The sequence below is a fragment of the Neodiprion lecontei genome, chromosome 5 (assembly GCF_021901455.1).
Source record: "Neodiprion lecontei isolate iyNeoLeco1 chromosome 5, iyNeoLeco1.1, whole genome shotgun sequence".
Classification (NCBI taxonomy): Eukaryota; Metazoa; Arthropoda; class Insecta; order Hymenoptera; family Diprionidae; genus Neodiprion; species Neodiprion lecontei.
In genome coordinates, this window is record NC_060264.1 from 1,407,452 (window position 1) to 1,429,772 (window position 22,321).

Consider the following 22,321-nt stretch of genomic DNA (forward strand, 5'->3'; position numbering starts at 1 on the left):
ACGACTTCCGGCACGTGAAACTCGTTGCTCGGATCATTTTTACACCGTATGCGTTATCGTATGCGTAACAAGAGGCTTGAGAGAGAGAGAGAGAGAGAGAGAGAGAGAGAGAGAGAGGGGAGGGTGTTGTGTTAAATGTGATCTCGGTTTGGACAACCTTATCTCTGAACAAAAATTAAAAAAAAATAAAAAATACCTCAAGGCCTGTCTAATCGAATCAGCGCACCTGCAATCCGGATTCGTAAAAAGATTTTTACGTAGATCACTTTTCTTACTTTACCTTATTATGAAATAAATTCGTCAACACCCAAAATAAGGACCAACTCCTCATTGCCTTTGGAAATCAACATCCGAAGTTTGCAGACAATGAGAGTAAAACGGGACCGACGAAACCTTGGTTCCGATCGCTTGCTGGGTTTGGTTTGTTAGTCAGCTGGATCTACCTGGATCTACCTGGATCTTCCTGGATCGTGATGGATTAGGAAAGAAACTTTGGGCCGAGCGCTTGTCTGGGTAGTAATGACCGTTTCGCGTCGTCCAGTCGGACTTTCCTCAATCGGCAATATGCGGTCCTCGTACACAAGACGACGAATTCTCTCTGAAGTGATATATGTGATATATAGATTGGGAAAATACCGGTTCGATCCTGGTGTAATTATTTACCCGGAAGAAAGAGTTTGGCGTTATTTCGTGTAACCGAAGATATGAAACTTGGCGGTATTCGTCTTACTCGTTCGGATAATTAATTAATCACGGGGCAATTGTTCCGTGAAAATTAGTTCGGCACTTAATCGGTCGACCGAAATGTTATCCAGGAATTCGACGATGAATCTTCGAACGTGACGAGTGCCTGTCGGGGGAAGACATTATTAGAACGTGACCGAATCCCGTGAATTTGACATCGCGAATCCATCTTTTCAGTGTTTCTGAACCTTTTTTCACGTCAAATTAGCAGTCCGTGTACCTCCTTCCCCTTAAATTCTGATCGTTTCTTAATATTTTGGAAACTGTTTCAGATTTTCTTCAGATTTTCTTCAGCCGCTGGTAGAATTTTGGTGGCCTCGAGAATAACGAACTGCTTTGCAGCACGCGCTGTGATTTGTCGCTAAGGCACGAAATTTCGTTCTAAACGACAATTCGCTGTCGGAAAATTCACGCTGTCGATAAAAGGCCACACCGATTAGTGTAAGATTAAAGATCGTCGTTGTAAATCGTTCGATTCTTGACGCTAAGTCGTCTTAAAATTAACACCAAAATGACGTGAACTTCTGTAGAATATTTTCGGTGTTACATTCAAAGCAAGATTCTTTTTAACAGTGAATTCTTTCACAAGCTGACCGTTGAATCGCAATTAATCGTCTTATCGTCCTCGAATTGCAATTCATTGTCAGTCATCGGAGTATCGTGCTTATCGTAGATTTACAAATTCACTTTATCGGCCAGCCGTCTTCTCAACAACCTTCGCGTGCTGCGGAACATAACGATCAATGCTTGATCAGAGATCGGCACTTTGGCCGGTGATTAGGATAGTCTCGTCTAGTTTAACCATCGACAATTTAGCCGAGAGACTCTCTATCAATTTTCCCAAATCAGAACAGGAACGGTTTACTTTTTTTAGTCGCACAGTTTTATCAGCTGACTTGTAGATACATTCGACGCAGGGTCTTAGATCTCTGACGATAAGCGTGATCTGTCATCTGTTCTAGATCCGCGAGGATGAAGTTGAGTAACTTTACTGTAACTACGCGTGTTTTGGAAAAATCGCTAATTCGCATCTTCGGACGTGTCCAAGATTTAGTAAACCAGTATTTATACAAAGTGTACGATTGATTTGAAAAGTTAACTCTTTGAAATTCAATTTAAAATTAATACCGATACCCGATTTTTTACTCTTTAGTTTCTTTACGCAGAGTTTTTCTAGCAGTATGTTGTCACTACGTATAATGGAGGATTCTTTTAGCGGATCGTGTATTGATCGTAGAAATTTCGTACTCACTCCCGAGTGTAAATTTTGTCCGATGCTTGTACGAGATACATAAAACTTCGTTAACACTGACGTGCGAATCAAATTTCATCGCTCGGTTCAAACGGACGTGCAAATTGTGATTCGGACGAGCTCTGAAATTCGCCGACGAGAAAAGAGGCACCGAAAAAATGAAGAAATCATTCCGCAAACGTGAACAAACGTCAATGTGATCTAGAAATGTAGCTTCTTCGATTCATGGATCAATTCAATCTTCCTTCAAACTTCGACGCTTACGAGTATCGATTTCGGCAGATTTTTATCAGACGCTATTTCGCGCTTCGTAGTTTCTAGGCCTTGCCGAAAGGGGGTAGCAAAGCTTTAGGGGTTGCGGTGAAAATCGATGAGACGAAAGCTCAAGCTCAACACATCGTGGTTACGTCGGTACAACGAAGATCGCGATTTACCCACCGTAACCCAGGAATAACCGACAGAGTTCCGTCATTTCCGACTCGTCTGAGAACAACGTCGAAAAGGTCGCTGGTTTAGCGGTTCTGCGAATCCAGCCATGATAACGCAACCCTTTCGACCCTCGAATCCGCTTCCAGGTGGCGGAAATTTGTATCCACTCAGCCATCCGCGCAAATCAAACGTTCTGTCATCGATTTGTTGTCCAATTTTCAATATCAATTTACCAACCCTGCATGGAACAAATTTATGAAGATTAGATATTTGCGGTATAAGTTGTGATTGATGACTAGTAAAATTCGCATTGGTCGTTTGCACCCTCAGTATTTTGGCTTTCTTTTCTTTTTTCTCTCCATTTCCGACGCAGCCAAGGTGGAAGGACTGGAAATAATAATATAAATTATAAGAAATGGTATAATTAGAAAATGCTTATGCCTTGGCTAATTTTTTGTCTATCCATTTTTTCTTTTTTTGTTTACAGCTAAAAAACAAAATGGCACTGCCTTACGGACGAACAGTCTGGGTTCGGGCGCTCGGACGCCACCGTTGGAAAGAAAAAGCAAGTTCTCGGCATTCGGGAGATTATTCAAACCATGGAAATGGAAACGGAAAAAGAAATCCGACAAGTTCGAAGCTGCCTCCAGATGTAAGTCAACTTATATAGCCGAAATTGAAACACCCTTATGTGGTAATTTCATAAGCCTCGTTTTATTTGCACTCTAATTTGCTTCTCCGACTCTCGCTTATTTTCTCTCAAGTACCTCCACGTTCTTTTCTTCCGTCTGTTCAACTCTCGAATTGCGATGAGTAAGATATTCGGGAAAGAAATGACTTTTAAAGTGACAATGTCAAAAGTTTTTTGTTCCCCTCCGTTGCTATTCGGTGTCTTTCTTATCAAACGACATTCGATTTTTACTTTGATTTCCAATGCTTTCATCTTTCCTCGTATCAATTAAACATCCGATACTGTTTTACATTTGCATCCGTTTATTCGGTCTGAAATTCATCCGACAAGAATTTTTTTCTTCTCTTTTCTCCTCCCTACTTCGCTTCGACGAACAATTTTCTTTGACAAAATCTTTCATGCTTGAGAATAACCGAGGAAGGTATGTTTCAACGATTTCAAGTGATGATTTTTTCTTACTTTTTGTTTTTTTTTTTTGTTTCATTAAATCCTCAGCGCTCGAGAGAAAAATCTCGGTACGAGCGAACCGCGAGGAGTTGGTACAGAAAGGAATTCTCTTGCCCGAAAGTCCGTCGTCGCCGATCCCCGAGCACGGTGAGTTGATACGAAAATAAGTGACCAAACGGGCGAAATATTAAAAGGGAAGAAAAATGCTTTCATTCGCAACGCGTGTCTCTCTAGTTGGAAGTCGGAAGCAAGACGATATTTTTATTCATTTTTTTTTTACAATAATCAGGTTGACGTAGAAACCAAATTCATTTGATAAACATTCGATCGCTTTTACATGTTTTTTTTTTTTATTTATTACAAATACTCTAACCGAAATATCTCGAAAACTAGAAAAGCTTGGATGCTGTTTTTGGTTTCATTTTGTGGATAGTCAAATTTTCTATAGAAAAAAAAAACAAGATAGAGACTGCTATACACCTAAATGTTCGTCTTGTATTTGATACGATCGTTTAAATTTGAGTGGATTTAATAAATGAACGAAGATGCTTGTTGCCTTGTAAGATTTTTTCTCACCCGTCTTCTGAGCAGGTACAAATAATTTCACGTAGTAGTCGGGACATTTTTTGATGAACATTTCATTATCTACAAAACGAAACATAGAACACCTTTTCCACTTGTACAGTTTTACAGAGTTATTTCGGTTGGAGTGTTTGAAAAATTCAAACCTGACGGAGACACCTTTTAGAATTTTATTACCGAGTTCCGATTTCACGAGGCTTCGTTTGAGGCTGAAAATTAACTTTTCGAAGGGTACGTTACAAGAAAAAAAAAAAAAGTTAAAAAATAACCATTGGTACAACAGAGCGCTAGTACACGCGTCTATAAAATGCATAGAATAACGAACTGAAAAATCAATTCGTGGTTGAAAAAGCGGCTGCCTTCTTCACCGGCTTTGAACGAGACTGAGAGGTCTCCTTCTAGATGGCATTCACGTGTAGATATACGAAATATTATCAACATTGAGAATGTAGAAATCTGCAACTCGTTGAAACCGTACGGGGTTGGCTGGTTCGATAATAATAGTAATAACAACAACGACTAAAGGAAAAATAAAAAAAGAAAAAGAAGAAGCAGACGCACATAGGACAGACCCCAGAATCAATATTCCCCAGCGTACAATCCTTGCCGTGCTACATGGCGTAGCAACTTTTTTTTTCTTCCAAATTTCCGATTTATTAGATGATAATTTATCGTTGTTCAATCGTTCGATAGAAATATAAAATTCGGATGTAGGTAATCGACAAAAATTGAACGACATTGAAAGAATTCCAAACGCGAGCTTCCACGGTACGTAGTAAAAAATTTAGGTATTATCCTTTTTGTGAGAGCGTGTTTTGTGGTATATAACAATAAAAGAGAGTGAGATAGAGAAAGAGAGAGAGAGAAAGCCGACCTATCTCCGTTTCGTATACTACCAGCACCGGGGGGTCAACGTACTCGTACTTCCTGTCTACGATCTTTACTTCCGTTTGTCGCTAAACATCGAGTAAATTCCCGGTTGAATTCAAACGTGTCTCTCTCTCATTTTTTCCCTCTCTCTCTCTCTCTCTCTCTCTCTCTCTCTCTCTCTCTGTCTCTTTCTTTCCCTCTTTATCCGCTTATTATTTATTATAGTTACATATCATGCGGCAAGGTGACTAGAGTCGTCAAATAATCCTGGTTCAAGTTCGTAACTTACAACTTAGAGGAGACGAATAATACTCAATTCTAGAAACGCGTTACGAATAATAATCATCAATATTCAAACAACAGACAAACTGACGGCACCGCCGCCGCTTTTGTTTGACAATTACGTAGGTATCTACAAAATGTGTCATCGTTGTCCAAGTCTCGGGGACCTTGGTGTCAGTCGCGTGTACTCTTATCCCGAAATATAAAACAAAGAAGAAAAAAAAAATTAAAAATAGACGATACCTCTGAATTTTTTTGTCTACTGAAATATCCACGAAGTTTTATTTTTTAATACAGAAACAGTTTGACAATATTATTGAATTATAAAGCGTTGGTGTTATCGTTATTATTTTATCCGGTACAAAGGGTCAAGATTATAATCGTAAATTTCGCAATTTATTCGGTGACTGGGTAGGAGAAAGGATTTATTAATTATAAGCCCGAAGTATATGTATAACCGTATATCGCCGAGCTTAGAAACTCCGCTGCGACTGAAAGCTTTATAAACCCTTGTTTTAATTTCGTCACGTTGCAATTACCGTTGTACGTATATTATTTACGTAAACCGGAACGATATTTCAGTCTCGTTAAAAAGACGAGTCAGCCGCAGGTTACCACGGTTCATCGAAACTCGTTATCGAAAGTCGTACAAACGTTTGATTTTTATTTTATAAATGATCAGGTCCAGCCGGTGATCCAGGCATCATACAGCTACCTCCTTCCACGCTGTCGCAGCAGCAGCAACAGTTGCAGCAACAACTGCAACAGCACCATCAGCAGCAGCAGCAGCAGCTGCAGCAGCAACAACAACAACAACAGCAGCAGCAGCAGCAGCAGCAGCAGCAGCAGCAGCAACAACAACAACAACAACAAAATTCCCACGGAACGCCGGCGTCAACGCCGAACTCCGGTGGGTCTTCCGTCCATCACCAACAGAGCCAGCAGAACCAGAGTTCGCAGTCCGGTACACCGACTCCAACAACAGCGAACCCACCGTCCTCCATCGATGGTCAACCCTCGTCCCAGCCGTCCCCGCGGCCATCGCCGCTCACCCCGTGCCTCCAATCATCGGGGCAGCTCAACGGCAACACGCAAGGTGAGTGCCGATCGAAGAATCGAACCATGCCCTTCTCCAAGCGTTGGTCTCTTGTCGATTTTTTTTTTTTTTTTTTTTTCCGGAAAGACAGAGCGCCAGACGAAGATCGCTATAAACGTCCTTGTATAACTGATTGCGAGAGAAAAGTGTGACTAAAATTGTCTTCGACGTTGAATCGAGGTCGCCGTGATCATGAAAATGGTAACAAAGGTTAGCAATTTTTGGCTACAAGTCAAACCTCGAATAAAGTTAAGGTTGAAGAGGTAAACAACCATAACCATGTTGGGTTGTCTGTGTATCATACCTTTTTTTTTTCTCTCTCTCGGACTTATAGAGACTCTCGGTTTTTTAAGAACTACTATTGTAACCCCCTTCTCTCAAAACAGCTTATATTCCAGTAAGTAGAGCTAGTGAGTAAACTTATCCAACGCGAGGTTGGATTTAGCCTATCTTTATACGAACCTCGTGACATTTCATTTCGTTCCTTGGTCCAGTCAGACTACACTATTTTCGTTGCGTGTTGAACTCTCGAGGAGTTCTTTGGTGGACGATACTGATTAATTTTGCTCTAAGCATCGTCCAATTCGACCCAATTGTACCAAAGTGTATATATACGTATATATATGTATATGTACATCCATCATCTCGAGCCAATTTGTGCTAAGGGGGGTAAATCCGGGGGGATATTAGATCTCGCATGGCGTACAGCCGCGGCTGGAAGACGAGTTATTACATCAACGTCCGACTTCCCATTCACGTTCAGACTGCGTACCTGCCTTATACGTGCGGATGATCGTCTCGACTTACCGCCGCGAGATCACACAGGGAAAATTGGTTTCCAACATTCGACGACCAGAGTCAGCCTCTCTTGGGCAGTTTTTTTTCTTTTTTTATTTTTTTATTTATTTTTTTTTTTTATTTTTATTTTCTCTCTCTGTCTTTGGAGAGTGTTTCAACCGCGAAACTCGAGTTCGCGGTGGTTCGTCTTCTTTGCGTACTGCAGAGAATTGTCTTGAGACTGGTGGAAATGCTCGTCTGAGTACCTGGTGCACCGCTACTAGCTACTGAAGAATGAGGGAGAGTCCGACTTGCGCCGTACGATTTTAGTCGACTTCTCGTTTTTCTTCATTTTCTCATTTTCTCATTCCTCGCACCGTCTGACTTATTCTTCTTTTTTTTTTTATCTCCTTCTGCTGGTGGCTTGCAAACAGAGGCTAGTTAGAATCTCATTAGGGCTAGACGAATGAATCCTGATGCAGAGCTTCCATTTTTTCTTAAAGTTATGCTCGACCTTAACGTTCAACGAGTCTTATTATCAACTCGACTGATGAATGCTAATTATGTTACGCATGTATGTGGATTAATCTACGTCTGATATCCATTTTAAATTCTCGCAGTCTGAAATGAACGTCAATTAATCACCATCGGTACCCCAGAGTCTTGAAATTTGTACGTGAAAATTTTTTTAGAGAGCTCAACTGGGGACCGAAGAACAAAAGAAAAATAAACCATCAAATATATTTGAGTTGAATAGAAATCGAAGAAAAAGTCCTTGTTTCTCTTTTGTAGAGCATTCAATCGAATCCAATAAGTTTAAACTCTGGAAACTACGAAGTGAATTGCCGACAACTTTTCTTCTTTGCGTTCTTTGGTTGGTTGGTTTCCGGTAGTGAACTTCACCGGCAAAGCACTGATCGTAGCAAAGAAAATGTACGGTCTATGTATACAGAACGACACTGATCAAATTTTATACGTTCTATCTAGCTTGAGCAATACCGTTGCTGTAAACGTTGCAAGAGCTTTTCTCGTTCTCTCAAATAAGCTTTAAACACTTGAGAAATATAGTATGAGTAGACATTTGTTTTGATCACCGGACTCCTCGTATCACCGTCTATCACGCTGCTGTTATAAGGTTATCGGGTTTCCCTAGCGTTGGTTAAACCGAAGCCTCAAAAAGTCTCCCTATTTTATCCGTATCATTCTTAATGCCACACGTTACGAGAACCCGACTATGTAATCAGAGTGAGCTGACCTTCTCTTGGAGACGTGATATACCTACTCTTTGATTTTAGGTGGGCAGATGCCATTTTATATTCGCCGTGATACGGAAAGTAGGATTTTAGTATGTTAAAAAAACGTTGGATTGTTTTGCCACTGAAACATTGCAAAGGTAAATAAAAATGATAAACATTTTCGTGGCAAGAATTCTGGTTTCAGGAAAGAAAACTTGAACGAACTTACCGCAAATATTGTACAATATTACAAATATGTACACGATGATAAGATACAGCTTGAGGAATCAGGTCGTACTAATCGTCACAAAGCGTCGTCACTCGTAACGAAAAAGGATTTCCTTCGAGCTGAAATACTTCTCTAATGGAAGCACTCGAGAATGCCTTCGATTTATGGATCGGAGCAACGCCCAGGTGGGAAATAGGAAGATCGTGTTTCACGTAAACGTTTAGAAAATGTAGCGGGTTGTATGACTACTGACATTTGCCACCACGTTGGTTAAAAGACGTTTGTTTTATCCGAGAGGAGGAAGAAATACGGGATACGTGTAACGGTCCAGGACATGTGCTGTGAACGACGACGTGTGAAACTCATTCGTTTATTATATAACGCGCCTAAATTAATCCCGAGTTAATTAATTCTCCTTGCGAGCTGCTTTCGCACCTAACGCGAAACAGCACCTGTTGTGCAGACGTCTCAGCCTAACGAACATTGACGGGGACTTTGCGAGATGCCTGTTTTCCCGGAGTCGACGTTCGCCTTTATGTTTCCTGGGGAGTATTTTTTGTCCGGAAACGGTTTTCAGCTTTAAACATGAAAAATATGAGTGCGTTTTGCGGTACGCCCGGACCATGGGGTAAAAGCGATGCTGAACGGTGCTCCTGGATATCGACCCCCTTTTTTCCGAGACACGAAGGCACGAATGGTCTGCCAGGCAAACTCTGACTATCTTTAACGCCGCAAACGCCAACTCCGCCAGCTAGTCCACCTCCTCCACTCTACCAACCGCAAACCAACCCCTCGAGAAGCTAAAAGAACAGCTGCGAGCTGCAAAGACTACGGACAATTAGCAAGCGGCAGTCAGTCCCTTCTGATGGTCTCCAGTGGTCCTGAAAATGTCCTTGAATTTTGCTTGTGTCCTAAAAGTATTCTATTTTTAATGTCCTTGAATAACCTGAAAATGTCCTGGAGATTTCCTTGCATTTTTTTGTACAGACTTTTTACTGGATACCGTGACGTCTGCAGGTTCTCACCTTGTTTGATTTTATCGTTTTGATCGAAGTACCGTTTCGAGTCGACAGCTATGACGGTTGGTTGCGTCTCGGAAACCTGGACTGCTGCAAAGCGTGTTGCGTAGCTATTGCTGCCTGGGAGCTCTCGAGCCTAGGGTTTCTCTTCTGGCCTCGATATCGATCACCCATTGCACCCAGTTTCATGGCACGTAACGTTCGCATTCCTAGGCGGCTCCAGTTCGGTTCCATCATCGTCAGTTTCCGTCAGTCATCCGACAGTCGAAGTTCGCCTTTGACTTGCGGAATTCATTCCATTATAAGTCACAATGATTTTTTTCCACCCGAACAAACGTTGTGGCGAAAACTTGTAAGATTGGCGGATGTATGAAAGAGGGCTTTGCGGACCTGAGCGAAAGTCGTTGCCTGTTGATGGTTTAGTTGGCTTCAATTTAATCAACCCCCTATAAAGCTTCGATCGATATCCCTGACAGGATTACCATTAAAGTCTGCACTTTTCCACTAGCTGCAGAGTTGCAGCCTTGGCATCTGACGTAACAAATCGAACGCCTTCAGCTTCGACCTCTAAAATATTGTCGAGGTGCAACTTCAGCTGTCATTTTCTTCTTCATAGCACGCAGGCGGTAAGGTGTCATATTTTTATTTAAACGTCAGAGAACCCATGCTGCTTGAGAGTTTTTCGAATCACTCCGGAAGAGAAGATTTGCTCGCATGACTTTCGGCCGAGGTCATCAACGCGGTGAATTGACTCGAACCCCTTGTTACTGGAAGGACAAGGGCTTCTTTGAGAGTAGTTGATCAGGTGATCAAGGCTTCGTGACTCCCTACCACACCGGTACCCTTGACGAATGTACTCAAGCGTGCGGAGGCGCTTTGAACCTTATTCGGGGTCCAGAAGGGTCTCGAACCTGGTGGATGGCTGGATGGGGAATCGATGCTGGAGACAATTGAGGAGAGAAATTCCCGCGCAAATTGTTACTCAGACGTTCGAGATGTCGAATATGGGGTCGCCTTTAACGATGCTTTTTCTTCTTCTTTTTCTTCTCTTTTTTTCGTTTTATCCTTACATATTTTTCCGCGACTCGTGACTGAACATAAATACCTCGGGGCAAAATGAGGGATCGGTTTGAATGACCGTCCGGGGCGACGTATTTTCTAAATCGGGACTTTCGTAATCCTTGTTAAACCCGTGCGAGCTTCTCCCTGGATGAAAATAACAACGGTTATACGACTCTGCCGAAAAGAACAACGTGCAATAACCACCCTGGGGAAAACAGAATTGTGTAAGCCCCCTCCGCCGTCCAACATTTTTTTAATTTTTTTTTTTCGTTTCTTTACGTCACACGCCTTTCTCCCCCTATTTTTCTCTCTTCTTTACCCCATCCAGACACGCGCGTCGCTCTTCTTTCCCACGAGCATGAGAAGGAAGAGCCGCTTCAAGTGGCCGCGCGGAAAAATGGAAGTGAAACGCGAGGAGCGAGGTCGATACACATTAAAAAGTAAAGTTCCTAGTTAAAGCCCTGCCTCAGGTGCAAAGGTCTCAACGTCTCGAGCAGGCCAAGAGTATGGGAAAAATGATGATCCGCTACTTCTTTAGTTACTCCATTCGTAAGGAATTCTTCGAGACGTCGTTTCTTGGGTATAAAGAGATCACTTCCTGTCGTAAGAAGAAAGTTGCGTGTATTGGGTACAACTTGCGGTCGATAATTCGCCGGTCAATTTCAGAAGCGGAAATTTACACTTCGCGACTAATTCTTCCGAGAGCTTCTTGATAGTTCACCACTTCATCGACCTCGGTGTTCCCAAGAGTGTCGCGTGCAGGTGGCCAGAAAATTTAAAGAACCCTGGCATTGAATGTAGTGCCGTTATTTTATCCCCGACTTTTCTTCCCTTGATCCGGTTGTTGTTTATTTCCTCGTGGCTCTAATTCCCCGAGAGATGTTTCGCCCTTTGCTCGATGATTCGACCGAGTCGAGACGCTTCCCTCGTCCTAACGACGCGCAAACAGTAATCTCGAAACACAAACATAACGATAAGTGTGGGGGGAACGGGAATCTCGCGTCGTTTCCTGCTGCGCGCCCCTCGGCCATATTTCCTTGCAAAAATCACCTCTCTCACCTCCGACGAGCCAGATGTACTTCCGGGAAAATAAAACTCGGCCTCCACCTTCGTCCTTCATTTCTTCCGGCAGAAAAGGTGAACCGCGAGCTCCACCCTCCGACTGCCAGACGCGAAACAAGTTTTGAATTTATGCCGCTTGTTCGAAACTCTGGAGGGTACGAGAGCTTGGCTAGAGACGACATTCGCGACTCTAAAATCCATTCGCAGCCACCCCATTTTTCCTCTTTCTCGATAATTCTCAACCCGCGTCCATGCAAATGACCCGCGAAATTTTTTCAGCATTCTCACATGTGTATCTTCATTATATTATTTTCTTATTCTTCACTTTTGGCCAATATGCAAAACGTGCTTTCCGGACCATTGATCCCGAATTCGTTTACTTGTGCACAGCTACGTGCCGTGTCATAACCATGAACGGAAAAACCAGTCTAGCTTACGTGCAGCATTGACAGACAGCTGCGCGAGGCAGATAGGTAGATGCATAATATACGAGATCCCACGAAAATATTCCATACGAAAATGTAGGTAGGTAGATCTGGGAGGGGATCCCATCCGGTGCTGCTCAGAGCTGGTCAAAAAGCTTTCATACAAATTGCTCCATTCTGGACGCTGCATACGAGATGGACACAACCGCCAACCGCATGCGCACTATAGGTTCTCATTGAAACCGCTCATGAGTACGAGATTTTTGAGGCAATTATCGGGTGCAAGCTTTGACTTTGGCGAGGTGAGCTTTAATTCCAAGCTTCACTTTTAGTTATCATTTTTTTTTTCTCTCGTTCCCCACTTCCTTGGATTTTACCGAAACCTGCAGTGTAAAACGTGACCCAGATCTCGTGCTCGATATTTGTTTCTCGCAATTGCGGGTCGGTAACGGGTGGACTTGAGAAGTTTCACTCAAGTTCCGTACGCTTTACGTAGAGGATATTCGTTAACCCCGTGTATGTGCTACACTTGACATAATTTTCTCCGCATAGACTTTGCGCCTGGTTTTTTTTTATGTGATTTGGAACGTTTTAGCAACGTTCTCCCCTTCTCCACTTTGATGTCCTTCGCTGTGTGACCGCTCTCACTCAACTTTGGGCTTCGTAGCTTTTCATGAGAAATAACTCTTCACCCCTTAGCAAAATGAAACTTTGACTGTAAATATCAATAAAACTGCCAATCCACTATATCCGAAAAAGAAGAAGAAGAAGAGGAGGAATAGGAAGCCTTAAAGATCAACGTAAACATTCACCTTCTTTTCATTTATACCCACTCTTTTAAGCTCCCTGAACTTTTTACTTGAGTATGACGATATTCTACAGTAGATACTGAAATATAAGGTGGCCGTAGTACATAAAGGCACTGCATCTCTCTCGGTCATGAAAAGTATCGCCGTATCGAATGATTGCGGTCACCATACCAATTGTCAGCTTTCTAAAACACTGCATTGAACAATTTGATTTTCAATCAATTCCCTCTCAATTAATCGATTCGTGATTAAAATCTGGCTTCGTGCAAATTTCGCTGATGGATATTCGATATTTGGTGCACACCTTGTCTACTGTTTAAAAGTGAGTGTTGACCAAAGTCGTAGGGTACATCTACCCTATTTCCCGCATGAAGAATCGCGATATGAAGAGTACATGAGGAACAGAAACAAAAACGATTGGATTGACAAAACTTGTCACAGTAATCGTACGCATTAAGTTTACTTTTGCACCGAAGTGTCATTGGTTGCAGGAAACTTAAGATCGACTAATCAATGATCTTGCAATGTGATTTCTAGAAAGTTTTTTCACTGCCGCCTTATACTCCCCCCACTCTCTTCGATGCATACGGAACACCAGTGCCATCTTATTTCAGGCAGCTATTTGTTTACATGTTATTTGGTCTCCTTGCGTAGTCTCCGTGAAACGCGAGTCCATATGAGCGCTGATATCGACAGAGTCGAAGTACCACCCTGCAGACTGTGGCGATATTGTGATAGGCGAGAGGGTTGAAGTCAACACTCGAGGGTAAGGAAGAAAGGAAGGAAGGAAGGCGGGCAGGCTGCACGCGGCATCGAGTTATTCGAGGTTCGACGTACTTCCCCGTAACGCACACCCCCGACAGCCGGGTGATTGTGGCGTGTCGGTGAGCCTATCGGAGGCAGAATCCAGCGAGCCGGGCTGGAAGGCACCGCGACGGCGACGGCGCCCCGACGCCAGTCGTTAGCCGACCTCCACGCGCCGCGTACCCTCACCCCGAGTCACGGTGCGGATACGAGACAGGAGAAGTTCGCCTTCTGCGCCATCCGTGATCCGCATCATCGTCATTGCCGTCGTTGTCTTTCCTCGCCGTTGGTTGTCGCCCTTCTTTCTCCCTTTCTCTCTCTCTCTCTCGAGCCCAGCTCGTCTCTATCCTCCACCACCCACCCCTTGGTCAACCCTGATCGCTGCATCAGCCGCGCCCCCGCGCAGCAGCGACACCTTGCCTCCTGCCGATTGAACCGCCATGTGTCGTTGTCCTTTCGTCAACGTCGCACGTGACAACCGTGGACTCTTACAAGCTGCGTAGCTTGTGCGCCGACCGGCAATCGGCCATCTTGAATCAGCCAACCAATCGCAGCCCTTTTTTCGAAACTCATTCACTCACCGGCTCTTCAATTATCGTTCTGGAAACGAGCCACACGCTTCTTTCGACCATCTGTTTTACGGGTCGGAAAAAGGTTCTTGGCAATATCAGCAACGCGTTTAACGTTTCGGATTCCATTCATTTTGTTCAGTCTCGTCGATCAATGACCGAGAAACGTGTACAACCCGATACCTTTAACGAAGTTCGATTCGTTAGCGACACTCTGCACCGTCCAATCGCGTTTTAATGGTCTTCCTCGGTTTCGAGACTGCCTTTAATCTTCACGGTTCCATTAGCTACTTGTGCAATGTTAAGCTACCCTCAAACCATCCTCGATTGCTGATGCTGCCCAGAGTCGTAACGTATTTTCACTGATTCCTTATTCGTTATTTAGTCAGACGTGAGTCGTGTGGCGTGGCGGGGTGATCGGATGTCAAACAAATCAGTTCATATCCAATCGACGTTAGACCGAAATAATATCATTTCCGTGCAGGTGAATGTTCAGCAGTCGGTGGTGATTTTGTACGATCAGTTATAGACCTAAGAGCGTTTTTGTTGCGAACAAGTGCACGTACCTTGTTGGTGGTGAATGATTGCACGTGATCATCCAATGCTCGGCAATCAGTCGATGTGTACTGTAGTTATGAACCGGTGAACACGTGTGCGACGCGTTCAACCTGTGATCCGAAAAACCGGTCGAGTGGTGGTTGACGATGTTTGTTGATTAACCAAGTGGACGTCATGACACCGCCCGGAACACTGGACAACAGCCAACATCGTACAGCCGGCGTTCCAGCTACGCTGCGCAGTCTGTGATACACGTTCTTGTCGTATCTCCCATGGTTGCTGCACCCAGTCGTTGACCTCCCCACTATACGGAAAAACTGTGATGTTTGATGCTGCAGTGGTGCTTTATGCGGCGCAGAAAAGGTTCGGCGTTGTGCTGATTTTTTTCCATGCATGTTGGACTTGTTAAACAAGCGGCCTCGGTGTTCACTGGTTCACCAGGGATTTTACCCTCATCTTTGACTTTCCTCCGAAACAATCCGTTACTTTGTACGTACGATGCGTTGCTACCTACAATTAGGCGAACATTTGCAAACCCGGTAGCGGATCCGGGTTCGCGTTATTGCCCACTCGCGTGACTATGGCACTGATACTACATTTCACTCCGATGTGTTGCGATAGTGAATTTGAATTGCACCTCGTGCCTACGTGGAATTACTGGCTTTCCTATACCCTCGTTTGCTCGCTTTGTGCATATTTACCCGGCAATGCCGCCGCCGATCGATTCACTTCTCGACAATTATCGGTTCGGTATATTCACCTTGTGTCTTACTTTCGTACGTTCCGAGTGCTCGTCGTTGCCACCGCGATTATTATGCATACCCGCAACTCTGCGCAGCACACAATCCGCATTTGCATACTGAAAATCCTCCTCTGCTGATGGATGTGTACGGTAATCTACAAGTGTGACATAAATTTGGCACTTCGTGGAGATGCTCACACTCTCTCCCCCCCTCTCTCTCTCTTTCATGGGCGTGTAACAGGTACAATTGGACGACAGGTTTACGGTAGGGTTGTGCAAACCAGAAAAGGTCGCAAACTGCGACATTTTAATTCACGATGTTGCAACCATTACGCTAAATTACTTTCTCTCTTATTCACTATTTTCATTCCATCCGTTTAATCGGCACGACCTGGAATAGATTCCGTACAGAGCAGCCAGCTGTGAAATTGATCATTTCGCACTGCCAAGCAATTCCGATTATTGAAGAATCGTTTAAAATCGTCTTGTGCAGTCAAAGAAAAAGAAGTGAGGAATTTTCTTTTCGGTGTAAGAAGGATTATTTTTACGGTCGTTCAGGATACGCGTAAAGCAACGACGATCTTGACTGTAAATTAAACGGATAACCTGAAAGAGATATTTTGGACATTGCGTGAGAGAGCTTTTGTACAACGATAAAGGATTTACGGTGGATGGTTTAAAATTGAGATGTGATTTATAAGAGATGACAAACCTGTAATGTATAAGTTACACGACCACTGCGAGTGTAATCTATGAATATGAAGAGTCTTGTAGTAAACTACGAGCAGCGTGACTCCTCTTTTTTTCTTACCCTTTATCGTCGCTGTTTGCGACGGTAAATTTACGATGAATTTTTCATTCCATGCCTCTGAATTTTACGGTTTTTAGTGCGTTAACAGTATCGCTACACATCGTAATGCTGCCGTAATTAGAATAATTCTTTTTTTTTTCGGTTTCAATTTTCCTCTATAATTTATCCCCTATATTCTAACCTCCGATTTTTTGTTCTGCGGAATTTACCTTAGATCAAATTCTTCTTGCTGCACGGTCCATCTAACCTGGGTTTACAGTCTATGAGACAATTATTTACGCATGACATACTCAAATTTACCTCTCGACATCAATTTTGAATTTGGTTTTTTTCCTCCCGTTACTTGTTATTTCGGGTTGAACACCTTTGAATACCTTAACGTATAATATACTCGATAAATCACAAGGGGCTATTGTTTATACCGATCGTCGTCGATCAAGCGAACTTTTCAAATTACGCGCGCATTGACCGTTGGCGTTTGATTTGTTATTGAAAATTCGGTGTAATTTTTTACAGTTAATTTGAACAAATGACAAAATTAGAACGGACAATATTTTCTACCCAATTCCGTCGCGTTGTTCGTTTCAGAATCGTCTTCAAAGGCATTTTGTGCTTTTCGCGAAGTTTCAGGAACCGACGACGACCCCTCTTAAAACCTCTGAATAATTTTACGTTTTAAAATGAGATATGCCGTGGATGAAAAAAAGAAAATGGGAGAAGGAATCTCACCACGGGTAAAAATATTACATCTCTTGCGTGATCGTTTATCCCGAGAGCTGATCTCGATCTAGCTGACCCAAATTTTACTACCCTCTCAGTGACGTATACATATATGCGGTTCGTTAACTACGGACTAAGTCTGAACTAAATTTTACCCGTTGGTTTAGGTTTAATTGAATCTCTTAGCCGCCCGATTACACCAATGCCTGTAAATTTACTATACGAAAACCGCTTTATTTGCACATTCATGAAAGCTGCTGCTTAATTATTCTCCTCAATTCTTTCTCGTGGCTGGTTTCTGATGAGTTCAAGATCGATTTCTCATGACATCGAAATTAAATCAATCGTCATTGGTGTACAGAGGTTTTTATCCACGTATACGTATTATTATGTCACGTTTGTTTGTTTGTCCTATACCATTCATTGATTCATCCGACTGCGATGAAACTTTGATCGATTATTTTGCGCACGGCAGCGACGGTTTCTGAATTAGTAGAATCACTTTACAATATGTGGCACGCGAGTCGTTTCAACAAATGAGTATGTTTTGTATAGTTTAACGACAGTTCGTGAGTTTTCGAAACGCTTTCTTTGAGTGGCATTGCTATATGTGGGCAACAGCTATAAATATAATATGTATAAAACTCCAGTCTTTTGTGACGTAAGTTCGCTTATAACTCAAGAACGACTGAAGCGATTTTTATTTTTTTATTTATTTTTTTTCAACCGTTAGCAAGATTTTTTTTTTTTTTTTTATCCGAATAGAATTTTCATTTTATTACATTTAATTTGGATGTAGGCGAAATCGCGACGGGCTGCTAATAACGTATATTGCAACAATATAATCGTTGAAGCTCTTCTTCCGCATCGATATTAATTATCCGAAATATTGCGACGGTCTGCTGCTGCTGCCGTTACTTGAAAGAACTTCTCCGGTATCATCAATTATCTTGATAACATCGTGATATATACGTCACAGAGACGAACATTACGGTATAATTTTAGAAAAGACGAGGTAAAAAATTCTTGTTTTATTTTTATACCATATATATATATATATATATTATATTATATATTTTTTTTTTTCGTCTCAACGACAAGGAAGGGCTTTTGAATTCACAAGTTTTGAAGGTGCGCAATATTCATTACTCCGTTTTGTTACATACCTACGGCATATTCTCCGCACCGTTGAGTAATCATCAATGTATGGATGAATGCAGCCGAGTTTGAGTAATTGGGAACTCGTTTCCTCTTCTCCTCCGTGTTATACCTGCAAACAGATTAATTTGCCAACTACTCGGGGCGTCATTAATCAACGGATACGCAGAAGCAGGGAACGTGGAACAAATCAAGGTCTTTTTCCGTATTTTTCACTTTCACTCTCCCTTTTTCTTGTGCCTTGTTTGTGTGTGAATTTGCACTGAAATTCATTACACGTCGGTTTCTATCTCCGTAAATATCCATGCGAATAAAACGGAGTTTAAGGAAATTACGCGTCTGCACGAAGTCAGGATGGTGGAATCTCTGGGATAGTCAGAATTTCGGCACGATGGTTTCGAGCCTCGTCCTTTTTCTGCTTCCGTTAGAACGATACTAGATTAAATTCTTGTTTATTTAAATACCGGTCGACTGTGCGGCGGAAAACTAATTAGTTCGGTGGGTTTGTTCGCGGTTGGATCATCGGCTAGGTAACACCAAGAGTCGATGGATGGTTGTTTGAATTTGGTAGGAAGGACGAAATTGAAGGGGAGCTCTTGACCTCGTCTCCTAAATTCGTGATTAACGATGCGCGGTTCGTCCAGTGGTCCTGGAAATATTCCGGAATTTTCGTTGTCCTTAAAAAAAAAACTGGAAATATCCCTGAATTGTTTCTTGTTTTTAAAGGTTTCCTGCGAATGATATATTTCTTTTCGGTCGCTGAGTAATTGTTTTTTAAAAGTGGATTCACGCTTGGAAAAACGAAAACAATCATAATACAATAAAACTATTCGTATCCAACATATTCTAACATCAATTTTGTTACGCTAAACCTTGTCACAAACATAATCGGTTCAAAGTTTTCTCGTTGGACACAAAATGTGAATTTTTGTCAACCAGTGCTATTACACCTCGAAAATTTGCAACGCTTTCTTGATGCGTATAAATTTTCACTACATCGAAGATCTGTACGCTAAGCGCCCTCGGGCAGGCAGGCTTTTAACGAGTTGCGATATTCATGAGCGCTGAGTGTAATTTCATCGGTTCCACACTTTAGTCTGCCTGAGGATTCGTGTCCTTAAATTATCTCCGGAAATTCTTTTCGTTCTCGATTCTGCGAGCATCTTTCGTGTATTTCGGAGCTCGAGTCGGATTATTGCGAAGACGCGAGTAGGTCGAACATTAAATGTCTTACATCACTTGACTTTGTAAAATCAGGTATTATGTCGTAGAATTAATAATAAACGTCGTGGGTGTCGTTTGTTTGCTTTGTTTTGCAAATGTCAAGCCATTCTTGTAACAATTAACCCTTGAATTCTGTCCGACTCCATCCGCCGGACCCAAAACATTATTCCAAATTGTTCGAGTCGCATTTACGAATTCTAACCCAGCCACGTAGACATTTGTGGAATTTCCGAGCCCCGAAGGTTTAATGACAAATCATTACGATCTAATTTTCAGCTGTAGCGTTACAATGCGAAACAATTCTTGCACGAGCAATTAACCGCTTGGGTAGAATTTTGATTGTAAAATCACTTTTATAAGATAAGTAAGTGGCTCCGTCATCTTTTCAAGTGTTTGAGTATATAAATTTGCAAAGTGTTTTGCATCCGTGAAATTACGTTGATAGTTATCCATCGGATTATCGTCGATACAACGAAACTTTTGACGATTTACTTATCATCGCGCAAACTTTCAAGCTCGCCAAATAAATGATTTCTCCGTAACGTTGAGAAGCGGGGATTTTCTAAACACGTCAAAGCGGCTCGTTTTCGCCCCTTTGTCTTCATCGCCGTGGACGTGAAAATGGGCGAGGATTCGCCTCGAAACCCTCGACGAAAAACCAACGAACCAACGGTGCTGAAGAAGATACGTTTCGCCGCGTGAACGCGTTACTTTACTGGGTCGACCTCTGAACCCGACCAACTCTTTTTCTCCTGCACACCCGTAGTCGTAAAATCTATCCATGAATAAGTCAGTGTCTCGTACAACGGCTGCGGGGAAAAAAAACACCCCCGGTTATATTGTACGGCGAAATTTCGTCAAAAGAGAAAGAAAGAAAAAAATTATAAAAATTACAAAAATAAAGAACAAAGATAAAACTTGATGAATTATGTGCAACTTGACTTTACAAAACTTTTTTTTTTTTTTTCGACGATTCGCATAATCTTGATGATATTTAAAAACTGTCCGTCCGTCGTAAACTAGATCGATATTTTTCTTTCTCTTTCACGTTTCTCCCGTTTCATCGTTATTTAATTCATGACGGTGTAAAATATTGCAAAAATTTACGCGAAACTTGACGTTACAGTCGGGTATAAGCATATTATATACTAACGTTATTAACGACGATCAATTACCTCGCGTGTCTCCGCTTTGCGCCGTTTTTACAACCCGTGTTACATCACACGCCGAGTTATCAGACGACCTTCGCGTTTCAGGTATGAAAATACGTACCCACAACCACCCACGATGTTCCGTCTTATAGTCGTATGATTTTCCATTTTTATCCGCGTCTGTTATTGCGGGGAAACCTCTCTGGCGATTCGTGAGTGAAGTGTGTAAAAAGTCATGGAGAAGGACAATACCGTGCGTGGATAACACTCGAGGAGCAGTGAGGAGAGAGAAATAGAAGAAGCGGTAGAAGTGTACGGAAAAGGAAAAAAACAAAAAAAAAAAAAAAAAAAAGCAAAAGGGACCGCGATACCTGTTTGTGTAAAAATATACAACTTCTCACAGAAATTTTCTTCTCCATTCATAAATCTCTGCGCGCGTATTTCTGGAACTCGGAAATTCTTCGTTCGTACCTTCTTTCCAAGAAGGTCTCCGTTGAACGAATGCGAAAACCTCGCGCGATTTATAACGTCGTCGTTGTTTCGTTTAACGCGTCCTCGTATTTATATACATATCTTCGTTTTTCGCGAATGTATCGCGCGACGTACATCGAAAAGGCATCAAAACTACTGACGCTGATACACGTAGTCGAGGGAGATTGCAAATATCGATTTCTTTTGTTCTCTCTCTCTCCCTCTCTCTCTCTCTCTCTCTCTATATATATATATATCTATCTATCTTTCATTCATCTTTTTGTGGTTTTTTTTCTATATGTATATCCTTTTCCATCCAACCGCAACGTCGAATTAAACTATCCGTCTGCATCGAATTTCTCACATTGACAGCTTCGACGACGCGAACGTCGGTGAAAATTTATTGCAACTTTTCTTTCTTTTTTTTTTTTTTTATTTCCTCAAATCGATTTCCGATATACGTGTGACAGAAGAAGGTTACGTAACATATATATATATATATACAAGTCCGTAAGGTGTACACGTAAAAATAAGTTGAAAATATTAAAATATCGGTATTGACTTCCAAATATTCTTCTACCTCCTTCGGGTTTTACAACAATTTTTTTTCAGTATACGTCAAAAAAATTTTGAGTGCATCTTAAGAAAAAGAAAGATAAAAAAAAAATGAGCCATCACGGGACGCCTGGCAGATGTGAAACATCGACATTATTTTGTAAAGTTAAAATTAATTATAATTACTAATCAATTCAAAAAAATTAAAATTAATTAAAATTAATAATCCATTAAAATAAAAATCAGTATAATTTTACATTTACTGGCGTTAAAACACACCAAATATACGCGTGCTTAATGCACAGATAAATGCACACTTTAATTATAAAAATATAATTAACTTACTGATGACTTGATAGTGTGTCATCGGGTGATTTTGCTTTTTTTGCAGGAGGCTGATCACTTTCACTCTCTAAATTATTACTGTCAGACATTTTATTATCAGAATAATTTGTTTTCAAGTTAAACACAGGTTATGTGTACTGTAGTAAACAAAAACAAAACACGGGCGGCGACGCGTCGCCACGGCTTGGGTCGCCACGCCTGA

At 41.9% G+C, this 22,321-nt stretch overlaps 1 protein-coding gene across 8 annotated transcripts in view; it reads left to right on the top strand.

The window, feature by feature from the left end:
* Window positions 1–22,321, top strand: part of LOC107217655 (phosphatase and actin regulator 1) — a 153,848-nt gene that overhangs the window by 71,775 nt on the left and 59,752 nt on the right. For all 8 annotated transcript variants that reach the window (XM_046742139.1, XM_046742146.1, XM_046742140.1 and 5 more), the window contains 3 exons: window positions 2,913–3,077; window positions 3,612–3,710; window positions 5,980–6,393. In XM_046742139.1, coding sequence (XP_046598095.1) covers window positions 2,913–3,077; window positions 3,612–3,710; window positions 5,980–6,393 — 678 coding nt within the window. The remainder of the gene's footprint in view (window positions 1–2,912; window positions 3,078–3,611; window positions 3,711–5,979; window positions 6,394–22,321) is intronic.